This window comes from Colius striatus, chromosome 10, assembly GCF_028858725.1.
Source record: "Colius striatus isolate bColStr4 chromosome 10, bColStr4.1.hap1, whole genome shotgun sequence".
In the NCBI taxonomy this organism is placed as follows: domain Eukaryota; kingdom Metazoa; phylum Chordata; class Aves; order Coliiformes; family Coliidae; genus Colius; species Colius striatus.
In genome coordinates, this window is record NC_084768.1 from 18668292 (window position 1) to 18680605 (window position 12314).

The following is a 12314-nucleotide window of genomic DNA, read 5'->3' on the forward strand; positions in this document are numbered from 1 at the left end:
GCAGCTCTTTAGCATTACACGACAGTGGTTGGTTGAGGCATCTGCAAAGGCATTACCCACACGACACTGTAGGGGAATATTAGCAACCTAGATTTAAATCATTGCATGGCTGGAACCTGGCCAGGGTAACTGAGCTGAACAGCCAAGAGCCAGTGAAAACCTTTTCCAGCTATTTCACGAACATTAGCAGGCAAGAGTCTGACTCTTCACCTTGTCCAAAAGATGCTTTTCACCACGACCACACCGTGACGTGCTGAGATCCCAGCAGGCCCGAGAGAGCTAAAGCAGATTTAGGAATGCTCAGTGCTTGATGGGGACATTTTCAAGGTGAGTAAGAACAACACAGCTGAGAAAGCAGCACTGTGCCTACTGCAGCAGCTCAGGAGTGACACACGGCTGCTGTGGGGCTGGCCACGCTGCGCTGAAGTTAGCACCATGCTACGACAGACATGAGAGTACTGCCTCTGAGATCTGACCTCATACCATGGCCCCCAGTGAGCTGTGGGATGTTCCAGTAATTGGTTTCAAGCTCTGCACCAAAACTTTAACTAGAGAGTTATCCCATACTCAATCCCATCCCTGGCCTTTCAAGCCATTGCCTGTGGGCATTCAAAGATGGATGTCCAGCAAGCTTTCTACCACCACTCTTCCCAGTTTTAGGATAAACTCAGCTGAGACTCACAGCCTGTGTGGCTCTTGACAAACAGATCAGACAGTAAACCTTCTCCAGATTTACTCGCAGGGCTCAGACAGTCATCAGTGGCCACAGGGCTAAGGGTAAAGCTGAATTAAATGGCTCTACAAAGTCCTTTGATAGCAACAGCAAATGTAGCTCAAGTTATTCCCCACCCAGCTCCACACCACCATGACTCTGGTGGGATTCATCCCCACATGCCCTGTGCCAAGGAGTAAGGGCATCCTGCAACCTAGAGCCACTGGAGATTAGAAAGTTGCAGGAGACTTTGCCTGCCCACGCAGTGCTCTCACACCTACACAAAGCCCAGGGACTCACAGAGGAAGTGGGTGAGCCAGGCTGGCTGGTTGTGATGGACAATGGCCACGCAGGCAGTGTTGAGAGCCACCAGGCTCAGGACAATCCAGTAGAAGACCTGGGATTTCACCATGTGGCGAACGGAGATGCGCAGGAGCCGCTCCTTGTGTCGTAGGTACGAGGCACCATCCACTCTGGCACCTTTGAGGCCAGAGTGACTCATGGGGTTACCTAAGGGAAAAGAGTGGAGGAAAGAAGGCTTTAGGTGCTCCAGTCGAGGTGAGAGAAGGAGTTGGGCACTCCAGCCTTACTTACAACACGAGATGGGACAGATAGCTCACAGACACTGCTCTTACAGGACACAACAGACAGGTTTTATAGGGCACAGGGCAGTGTGTCCCCTTTGCCACCAAGCTAGCTGAGATAGCTGATCTGTGACAGCTTCCACACAATGGCTGCAACCCCAGTGACTCGATAAGGTCCAGAGGTTTGAGATAATCAAGTTCCAAACTGAACTGACCCAAAGTTGGATGAAGAGGTCTTCTCTGCGCCAGCCTCCGCTCGCCCACAGAGGAGATGTCGACACAGTGCTCGTCGCTCGAGTCACGGTTCATGGCGTCCGTCCGGTTCCTTTTGATGGTGGCTCTCCTGAGCACTGGGATGGGAAGAGGGAAGGTGTTAAGAGCCACAGTGGCCCAACTCTGACAGTAGCAAGGTCCTAGGATCACACACCTGGTGATCAGTACTTAGCTAATTCAGGGCTGGTAAACAGATGGAGATACCCAGGTGAATCTAGTTCAGAGCTCTCTCTTGTGTGGGACCAGACACCTCCTGGCCTCCACTTTCTCTCAGGGGTTGCCCTGTCAACCCACCTCCCCACACCCCTCTCTTCGGGCTGCAGACTCCACTGGGGCATCCCCAGATGTCCTTCAGCAGGGCATTGCTTCTCTTACCTTCTAAGGCTGATGTTCCAGCATTTTTGTTTTCTTCAGCCAGCATGACTTCCTCTACGCAAAACACACAGTTCAGCATCAGGAGACAAGACACTGTTGCCTGCACACACCAGACCTCACTGCCTTGTACTTTGCCCAACCCAGAAGTGGTTGCTCTAGGTTTCAAACTCTTGTCAGGTAAAGTAAATTCTGCAAGGTGTCAAGTAGCAGCTACCACATATAACATCAGAAAGTAGAATTATTTCCAACCATGTTGTAATTAACTCCACTAAAGAAGTTGAATACCAAAGACAGGTCTGAGGCTCAATATCTGACTCCAGGACCAAAGCTGAGCACTGGAGGTCAGGGCTCATTTTGAGATACCCATGCTTCATCTAATTGGAGTGCTAAACAAAGTGTAAATCTTCCCTTTCCAGAGCTGAACACACTGACTTGATCCCCATGAAGGGCAAGCAAGGACAGGGACTGTGGTAGTTTGGGGACCAGCACCCACAGGCTGGGTGCCAGCAGGAAGCCTGGAAACCTCCACCACCCCCAGCCCTTGCCAAGGACCAGGAGCCCTGAGGTGAGAACCAGTGAGTGCATTTCCTCCAGACTGCTCCAGGAGCAGGTTTAGCTGGAAAACCACCATCACTGCTCACTACTCTACGTTCCCACTGTTCAACACTGCAGGAGACTCCAGCAGACATGAGGAGAAAGGAAACCACCACAGAGCAGAGCTCACAGCCATGATGCTCACAGCCTCCCCTGGAGATCTCATTTCCCTCATATTCAAAATATGTCAGTTTCATGCCACAAAACATGAGGTTTCATCAGCTGGTGCACATATCCTTGCTTTAAGCCCAGCTGGACCATCACTCTATCTGAGGCCAAGCTCACCCATGCACCCAACGCCACCATATAAGGCCCTGCACACCTTTGGGGTGGCACTGGACAACGCTCATCAATCCCTGCCTATCGCCACCACTCTACATGACCCTCTAGGAGCCCCCCTGCCCACCAGCCTTTACCTGCTTTGTCTATCCAGGCCCGGTAGCCGTTGAGCTCCCGCTCAATCTGCTGCTGGCGTCGCAGCTTCATGAAGGCCCGGCGGTTCTCCACACGCTCACGCTCTTTGGCAAACTCCCTGGGGAAGGACACAGAAGGATGGTGAGAGCTTGGCCAGAGAACAGTGGGGTGCACAGAGGGGCTGGGGCATCACAGGGCTGGGAGGGGAGACAGGGACCAAAGGTGAGCACAAGCCAAAGGCTGCTGGTGCATGTTAGGGAGTTGCACAGGCAGCTCCAGGCAAATTGTGTCCAAGGGATGGGTGAACAGAAAGGAAGAGAGGCTTGTTTGCAGGAGAAAAGGCACAGATGCATGTGAGCAAACTCCCTGCTCAGTTGCTCAGACCTGCCATTCACGGAGGATGCTCCCAGCACCACCTGACTCCAGCTTCTGTGTGTCCCTTCAGGAAATAAAATCTAGATGCCCAGGAGAGGCAGTAAGGGGATGGAGGAAAATAGGTTCTGTCCCTCACCTTTACCTCCTCTGAATCCTTTTTCTTTCCAGCTTCTTCTTACAGTTATTTTCCCAAGACTTGAGACATCCCTGTTGTCCTTCTCTGGACTTTAGTGTCTCATCCAGACCGTCCAGATGTGATGGCCAGTCCAGAGAAGGACAACAGCTTGGCACAGCTCTGCATTGGGCAGCAGGGCTGGCAGCATAACAGGCAAGGGCTTTGTGCAGGCAAGGGCACGTCAAACACTGAGTCATGCTTCCCAGATCTAACCTCTTGGCCACTGCTCATGCAGCCTCCAACACACGTGGTGCACACATGTACTAGCATCCATGTGCTCACAAGCACTCCTAAGCATGTTCCTCAGCACATAAGACATAGGATTTCACCTAGAGCCCAGTCCAGAGCCGTGCAAAGACGCCCACATGCATCTAGAGCTATATACACCTTCTCACATGAAGTTAGACACAAGACCATGCTGGTCCGCACAGTCTGGTTGCTGGTATACATACACTTGTGACCATACACAGAAGGCCCATTCAGGCTGCCCTCCCGAGGGAAGAGGTTTTCACACACCCTGTACAAAGGAGCACCCAGAGCACATATGCAAAGGTCATTGCACACAGAGAAATGGAAATATGTGTCAGGAAGCACGTTACACCTCTGTTGCTAACCACATTTGCACACAGACATCCCCCCAGCACACCCTTCCTTCCTTCCTTGTAACAACATCAGGGGGATGCAACCTGCTGGCTGCAGCTCCCCATCCTGTCCTCAAGCCCCCATGGCCACAGACACTCAGCTTCCCAGAAGCAGCCAGCCCGTGCCCTCGGTCCCCTCTTGGTGCCAGGTTCTTCCCAGGGAAGCGTGATTGCAAAGAACAAATCTCAACGTTCCCTCTGCAGGATGAACATCTCTCTCCTGGGAGACTAACAGCAATCTCCAGCCTTAAAAAAAAATAAATATACAAAAGAACTGGAAGAATTGGTCTGTCTGCTGCAGAGAGTTCAAGTGCATTACCCCAGCTGAGCTATTACACCCTTAATGCTGTGTGGGCTTGCGCGTGTGTGTGTGCGCGCGCGTGTTTTTGTGAAAAGCCCTGAATGTTCCCTGCATCTCTTGTTTAAGATCCCCAGACAATTCAAGCGTTTTTAATTCCACCCCAGGAAGGTGAAGTTTCCTGCCGCTCTGGCATTAAGCATCAAATGACTCTCCCCCTCCATCGCTGGCTTTCTGACTGAAATGAGACTTTCCTCCAAGGGCAGGGAAGGGGGAGAGAACAAAAGGCAAGGAAGAGAAAAGCAGCCTAAGTGAAGGGAAGGAGGGTGGAAGGAGAGGGGGAGAAGGAAGGACCTCCCACAGCCAACAGCAAAACACACTCTCAGTTTTGGGCATGTCATGCAAAAACCCTCCTTGCCCTAGCTAGAGGAAAGGCAGGAGCATTTTGGTTGTGCCATCATCCCTCACTGCCCTTTGTTAACAAATTAAGGATGTCAAGAAACAAGAAGATGCCATTTGCAGCCATAGTTAGCAGGGAATTTGCCTCTCTCTCTTTCATTTGATCCATTGCTACTCCTGTGTGCTGAGATCTAGATAGGCTGGATGGCTGAGCCAAGGCCAACGCCATAAGTTTCAATAAGGCCAAGTGCCAGGTCCTGCACTTGGGCCACAACAACCCCCAACAGTGCTACAGGCTTGGAGAGGAGTGGCTGGAAAGCTGCCAGGCAGAGAGGGACTTGGCAGTGTTGGTTGACTGTGGCTGAACATGAGCTGTGCCCCAGTGGCCAAGAGGGCCAATGGCATCCTGGCCTGTATCAGGAACAGTGTTGTCAGCAGGAGCAGGGAGGTGATCTTCCCCCTGTGCTTGGCTTTGGTGAGGCTGCACCTCCAATACTGTCTCCAGTTTTGGACCTCTCTCTACAAGAAGGACACTGAGGTGCTGGAGAGGATCCAGAGGTGGGCTTCCAAGCTAGGGAAGGATTTGAAGCACGTCTCAGATGATGAATGGCTGAGGCATCTGCGGCTGTTTAGCCTGGAGAAAAGAAAGCTCAGGGGAGACCTTATCTCTCTCTACAACTACCTGAAAGAAAGTTGTAGCGAGGCAGGAGTTGGTCTGTTCTCCCTATAACAAGCAATAGAACAAGAAGAAATGGCCTCAAGTTGTGCCAGGGGAGGTTCAGGCTGGATGTGAGGAGGGATTTCCTTTGCTCCTGAAACCATGTGCATCTGGAAAGCTTCCTCTGCTTTATACCAGCTAGGAATCTGACCCCCTCTCTGCCACCTCCTGCTTGCCCAATTCTCTGTCTTCCAGCTCCTCCTCTGCTGAAGTCAGTGTCTTTTGCTGCACGGTGAGAGAAGCCATCATCATGCATCTATGATGAAACCTAGCTAGAAGGACCAGCTGAGCCTCAAATCACCTTTTCCCAGAGAGGTGAATGGGATCATCTTTTCCAGTGCCCCACTCACTGAGCATCACTTCCTCCTACCCAACCATTTGCTTACAGAGCCCTAGTTTGCAAGAAGCTGGTGCCACACACATCCAAGGACAAGGGCTGTGCAGTTGCAGCAATGTCTCCGAGGGAGACGCTTCCCACACGCTTGATCCCTAATGGAGCTTAATTGCTTTTGTCCATTAGAAGGAGGAAGGGGTGGCAGAGAGGGGAGGGGAAGAAAAGAAAAAGAGTTAAGCTCAACTTAATGAATTATTACATTTCAGAGAGACACGTTACTGAGCAGGGCAGCAGCGGGGGCTGGTGACATCTGAGAGTGGGTAGGCGATGCTGACAGATCAAGGATTGCTCAGAGCCAATTTGCAGCAGCGGGTAGAGATAATACTGTATGTGAGTGAGAACAGGGCCAGCAATGGTGACTGACAGCCGCTTGGGAAGGCTCCAAGTCGAAGGCAGCATGGCATCGCATTGCCGAGAGAGTGAGGCACCTGCCTCTCGTCAAAGGGCTCTGCTCCCTGGCCTGTTTGGGTTACGTTGCCAGGGATGGCAATTTTGTCTTGCAAAGAGCCCAGGGCTGTGTTGCCTCATGAAGTCCCTACAAGGGGATTAAGAGGACCCCAGAAGAGAGCGTGGTCCCCACCAACAAACAACATGTTCACCTGAGTCTCCTGACCACAAATGGCTTGTATGTGAAACAGTGTGGCCTTCAGGACCAGGGCAATGATTGTGCCCCTGTTCTTAGCACTGGTGAGACTACATCTTGAATACCATGTTCAGTTTTGGGCCTCTCACTACAAGAAGGACATTAAGGTGCTGGAGCTTGTCCAGCAGGAGGTGGGGAAGGGCCTGGAGCACAAGTCTGACAAGAACAGCAGAAGGAACTGGAGATGTTTAGTCTGGACAAAAGGACATTGAAGAGAGACACAATCACTCTCTACAACTACCTGACAGGAGGTTGTAGTGATGTGGGGATTGGTCTCTTCTCCTAAGTAATGAATGATAAGACAAGAGAAAATGGGCTCAAGCTGCCCCAGGGGAGGTTGAGGTTGGAGACGAGGAAGAACTTTTTCCCTGAGAGGGTTGTCAGCCCCTGTCCCAGGCTGCCCAGGGAGCTGGTGGAGTCCCCATCCCTGGAGATATTGCAAAGTCATCTAGCTGAGGTGCTGAGGGACGTGGGCTAGTGGGGGGCTTGGCAGTGTGAGGGGAAGGGTTGGCCTTGATGATCTTAAAGGTCGTTTCTGACCCAAATGATTCTATGATAAATCCTGATGCCTCCAGCATGAAAACATCCACCCACAACAGTCAAGCTCCACTCATGCAGACCCTGTGTCATTGCACCCCTTCCTCCTTCAGCCTCGTAAAGAGGAAGGCACTCAGTGAGCACGGGAGGCAAGCGCAGGAAGTCATAGTGGGAGCTGGGGAGCAGTATGCCATCTGCCTTTCTGTGTGTGAGTCTGTGATGAACCTGTGCAAGGGCATCATCCATCCACATGTCATCCCCAGACTGCCTGGCAATTGGAGTACACATTGTTTCCTACTCCTCTGCCTGCAAATTCTCCTCTACCACCTTGGCATTCCCCTCGTTTTGCCTGACAGCATCCCTGCTCTAAGCAAAAGACCTTTGGGATCACCACTGTGCTGGACCACCTTCCTCTCTGCAATGCTTTTACTACACTGTGGTGCTTTGCTCAAAAGACTGGAGAGCCCAGATCTGGTTTCAATGGGAAAAGCGCTCACATGGAAGCATTCAGCTTGAAAACAGGCCTCCTTCTTTGAAACAAAAAAACTCCACAAAACAACCCCATGCAAACAGAAAAAAAACCCCAAAACCTGTCCACAAAAAAAGCAAGAACCAAAAACCAGTTAAGAAAAAGCAAGTATCACAGATACTGCAACTGACATTTCTCCTTTTTGGAGCTGATCACATCAATATTGTGGCTTCCATGCTTTGAAACAAGCCAACCATCTTCAAGCTCATCCATTTGTTGCCTTTTGCCACTGTTAATAGACACTCCCAACAAACCAGCTACCAAACGAGACTTAAAACAATATGATGCAGCAGAAAGGATGGGGTTGTAAGAGGAGAAATACTGGATTACATGCTGAGGATGAGGCAGCAGTGCCTTGTTTGAAAGAAACATATATAATAGGGTGTATGTCAAGGAACACCATCTGTAAGACATCAGGTAATACTGCTGCTCTCCTCAGCGCTTGCGAGGTCTCAGCTCATTGCTCAGCTTCAGGTTTGATAAAAAAACTTCAGGAGAGTGTCAGAGAAGGTTATGGGACAGAACTGACAACAGACGGTTTGGAAAACACCGATGAGACAGTTGCAAACCAGGGGGGATCAGATGGTATTTACCCAAGAGGTGTAAAGGAACTCAAGTAAGACTGTCGAACTAACTGTGCAGTCTGTAACCTGGTGCTTCAACTTAAACAGACGGTGGCAAGCAGGCACAGCAGAACTGGCATTGCAGGATGGTTTGTCACATAGAACTGACAGCAAAGGCTAGAGTAGGGTGTCCAAAAGGTACAAAAACCTCTGCAGAGGGAAAATATGTTACACAGGTCTGCTTTCAAGGAGGCAATAAGTTTTTTGGATAAGGGTAATTGCTTGATTTAAGTTCACTTGAATTGCCAGAAGAAATCAGAGAGGATGGAACATCAGGTTGGACAAGGCTCTGAGCAATCTCATCTAACTGAAGATGTCCCTGCTCTTTGTAAGAGGGGGTCGGACTAGGTGACCTTTAAATGTTCCCTTCCAACCCAAACTATTGTCTGATTCTAAGATTCCTTTACAAAGATGGGCTGTCTCAAGAAAGTCTTCCTATGAAACACTAATTGGTGGAAAAAAAAGAATGTCAAAAAAGGTAAACAGAAACATTTTATTTCTTGTATTCCCTTTTAGTGATGGCTGCTAGCTTTTGATCATCCCTGTGTACTTCAGTAAGAGTTACGTGTTCACTGTGCTGTGACAAAGCTGCAGCGAGATGTACAGTGTACAGTCGGTGATGCTAAGGAGAGCACATGCACAGAGGACGAGCACACACACAAGCTGGGGAATGAAAAGCTGATCAGCTGTTGGCAAAATGGGAAGGAGCTGGGAGATACCAATCCTGATAGTACCCTCTACATCACTGTCCCATTTAAGAAGGGGCAGATGCTGATGGTTACCTTCTGTGTTGGAGAAAGGTAGTTTACCTGGATTTCTCCAAGCCTTTTGATATGGTTTCCCACAGCCTCTCCTCCTAGAGAAACATGTTCTAGTCTAGAGAAATGGTTTGTGTGGAGGATGGGGAACTGGCTGACAGGCTGCACCCAGAGGGTGCTGTAAATAGCTCCTTTTCACAGGTGGGGTTCCCAGGGATCAATATTGGGCTCAACGCTGTTTGATAACTTCATAATGATCTGGGTGATGAGATCAAGTTTGCCCTGATGAAGTTTGCTGAAGATACCAAACTGCGTGGGGAAGCTGACACTTCAGAAGGAAGAGACACCCTGCAGGAAGATCTGGATAGGCTTGGAAGAGAATCTAACAAGAACGTTACAAAGCTCAACATGGACAAGTTTAAGGTCTTGCACCTGCAAGAACATAATCCAGGTGTGCAGCACAGGCTGGGGAGCAGCTCTGTGGAAAGGGACCATGGGGTCCTGGTGGACAAGCAGCTCAGTAGGAGTGAGCAGTGTGTCACTGCAGCAAAGAAAGCCAATAGGATGCTGGCATCAACAAGGCCATCAGCAGCAGATATAAACAAGTCATTATCCCACTCTACTCAGCGCTTGTCAGACCACACTTGGAACACTCTGTTCAGTTTTGGGCCCTGCTATGCAAAAAAGATGTGGAAAGGGTCCAGAGAAGGGCCACAAAGATGATCCAAGGAATGGGATGCCTGGCATATGTGGAAAGGATGAGAGAATGAGTTATTTTCAGCCTTGAAAAAAGAAGGCTTAGGGGAGATCTCATCCACGTGTTCCAGTATTTAAAGGGTGATTACAAAGGAGATGGAAACTCTCTTTACACAAGGAGTCACGTGGAAAAGATGAGGGGTAATGGGTAATAGGAAGATTCTGGTTGGACACAAGAGGAAAATTTTGCACAAGGCTGTTGGAATCATCTCCCCAGGGAACTGATGGATTCCTCAACATTGGACACTTTTAAGATTCAGCTGGACAGGATGCCAGGCCATCTTGTCTCGGCTGTGCTTTTGTCAAGAAAAGTTGATCCTCGATGATCCAGATGATCCTTGAGGTGCTTTCCAACCCGGTATTTTATGATTGATTTAAATGAGATTTTATTATAGGTATAATGATGATGTCTGTCACTTCTACCAGGTCCTAAAGGGGTTTATATTAAACAGGACTGATCCCAAGCAGCATGAACAACTCAGAAAGACCTCATTATGCTAGTTTGCATTGACACCTCATGCTAAGAGAAGAAGTGAACAAAAATACAGATAGAAGGGACAGGCAATGACAACATGAAGACATGGGGAGAAGGTAGCCCAAAGCTGGTCCTCAAAGAGATACTAACCATCAGGGCTCCATGTAGGACCCAAAGCAGCAGGGATAGGGTCACAGCTGGCCAGCTGTATTATGGGATCTCTCAAGTCCAGGCTTTAGGCATCTTCGAAGAGTAAGTTCAAGAATTCAAATAACTGTTACTTGAGGGACCGCAATGAGAAACACAAGAGAATTCATTCTTTCAATCTGCTCACAGCCCACTGAAGAGCAAGGATTTTAAATACCTCCCCTCTCTTCTCCAGTAATCCCCATTCCTTGCCTACAGTTAGCTTCAGTCAACAGGCTCTCATTCATCCAAGATTAGGTTTACCCATTGCTTGGGAACACGGCTGGCCATCAGCTTTACCTTGCTGCAAAGCCTGTCCCTCACAAACGGATCCCAGCAGAGATGCAGGTGGCCAGTCCAGCCTCTACACTTTAGGGTGGGATCAGTCCCTCTCCAAACACTTCATGCTCTCCAAGAATAAGAAGTGCTCCGTGTTCAAGGTGAAACAAGCACACATGGATGCTTATTTTGTGTTCAGCTCAACCCTGCTGCAAGCTTTAAAAAAAAAGGCAGGTTTTCTACAACACTTGGGTTGGGCTCAGAGCAGTCAGCAGCTCGGAGAGCTCATTGTTTTGAAGTAGAGAAAAACAAATCACAAAGACAACAAATATATTCAGGAGAAGGGAGACACCAGCATTCCAACTGTGAGGTCTCAGCTTCAACATTTTTCCAAGGGTATCAATGCTGTCTCCACTGCCCAGAGAAGTCTGGGGTTTGCAACGTTGCACCAAAGGCAGCAACAGCAAGCCATGCTGCAAGAAAGCTACAGAAAGATGGTGGAGAGTCTGGTAGCCCCAGCAGCAAGAAGCAGAGATGGAAGCTCTGGATTTTATTTCGCTCTTATCAGGCAGGGCTGGTACGAGCAGCGCAGCTTCACTGCTTCAAGAGCCCCGGGCTTTGTTCACAATCACTCCCACTGGCTCATGCAGCTCTGGGAAAATGTCATTCCTCCCCTTCCTTCTAATGCTCCAGTTTTTATCCTCTGTAGGTAGAGAACAGTTTTATAGTCCCCCTTTGCAGGCAGCAGTGATCTGCAGATGAAAAGTGGACGGTCAGTGCTGCAGGTGAGTTACAGCACGGGAAAAAATACCACCCAAACCCTCCTAATTTTCAGTATTTCGTGGCATTAGCTTCTCAGGAACTTCCAAGCACTCTAATTGACACTTTCAACACACAAATACAATAAATTAGGAACCAACCATCAAATGTGAAACCAACAATGCAACTGTTAGATATGTCACTCCGCCACTGCAAAACAAACAAACAAACAAACAGCCACCTATGATGGCCAAAGAACTGATAACACCATGTGATTTGTTTGGGGCACCCTGTCTCTTTCACCCAACAGGAGGACCCAGCACCCCCTTGTAAAGATGGAGGTGGTCATGAAGGAACTGGGTACCTCCAAAGCCATCTGTCAAGTCACAGAGCTGCAGCCATGGCCACACCATTGCTGTCATTAACCAGGATGATGGGAATTATGACTATGTGAAACAAGCAACTCCAAAAGCAATCTGTAGGCAAAAGCACTGCTGAGTGCTTTGTCAAGAGGATCACAAATGAGCTTTTTCACCCTCAATCCTCAGACAACAGGGCAGATTTGCAAGGAGGCACAAGTAAGAGCAAACACAAAGCAGCTGAGACATGCTCGCAAATAATTTGCAAGGACAGATCAAAGGGGAAAGTCACCACGTTGTTGTGGGGTTTTTTTTTTAATCCCATCCATCTGACTGTAAGAGGGGTCATTATTCCTTGTAACACCAGGGGGTACAGCTCACCAGACATACTCGTTTCTTGTCAGGCAGCTTGTTTGCAGAGGGCTTGGAGGCCCTCCTCAGAAAGGTGGTGCAGCAGA

At 49.2% G+C, this 12314-nt stretch overlaps 1 protein-coding gene across 3 annotated transcripts in view; it reads right to left on the bottom strand.

The window, feature by feature from the left end:
* Window positions 1–12314, bottom strand: part of CACNA1E (calcium voltage-gated channel subunit alpha1 E) — a 100351-nt gene that overhangs the window by 44679 nt on the left and 43358 nt on the right. For all 3 annotated transcript variants that reach the window (XM_062004117.1, XM_062004115.1, XM_062004114.1), the window contains exons 8-11: window positions 2955–3070; window positions 1945–1998; window positions 1557–1646; window positions 1013–1222 (exon numbers count right to left, since the gene is read on the bottom strand). In XM_062004117.1, coding sequence (XP_061860101.1) covers window positions 1013–1222; window positions 1557–1646; window positions 1945–1998; window positions 2955–3070 — 470 coding nt within the window. The remainder of the gene's footprint in view (window positions 1–1012; window positions 1223–1556; window positions 1647–1944; window positions 1999–2954; window positions 3071–12314) is intronic.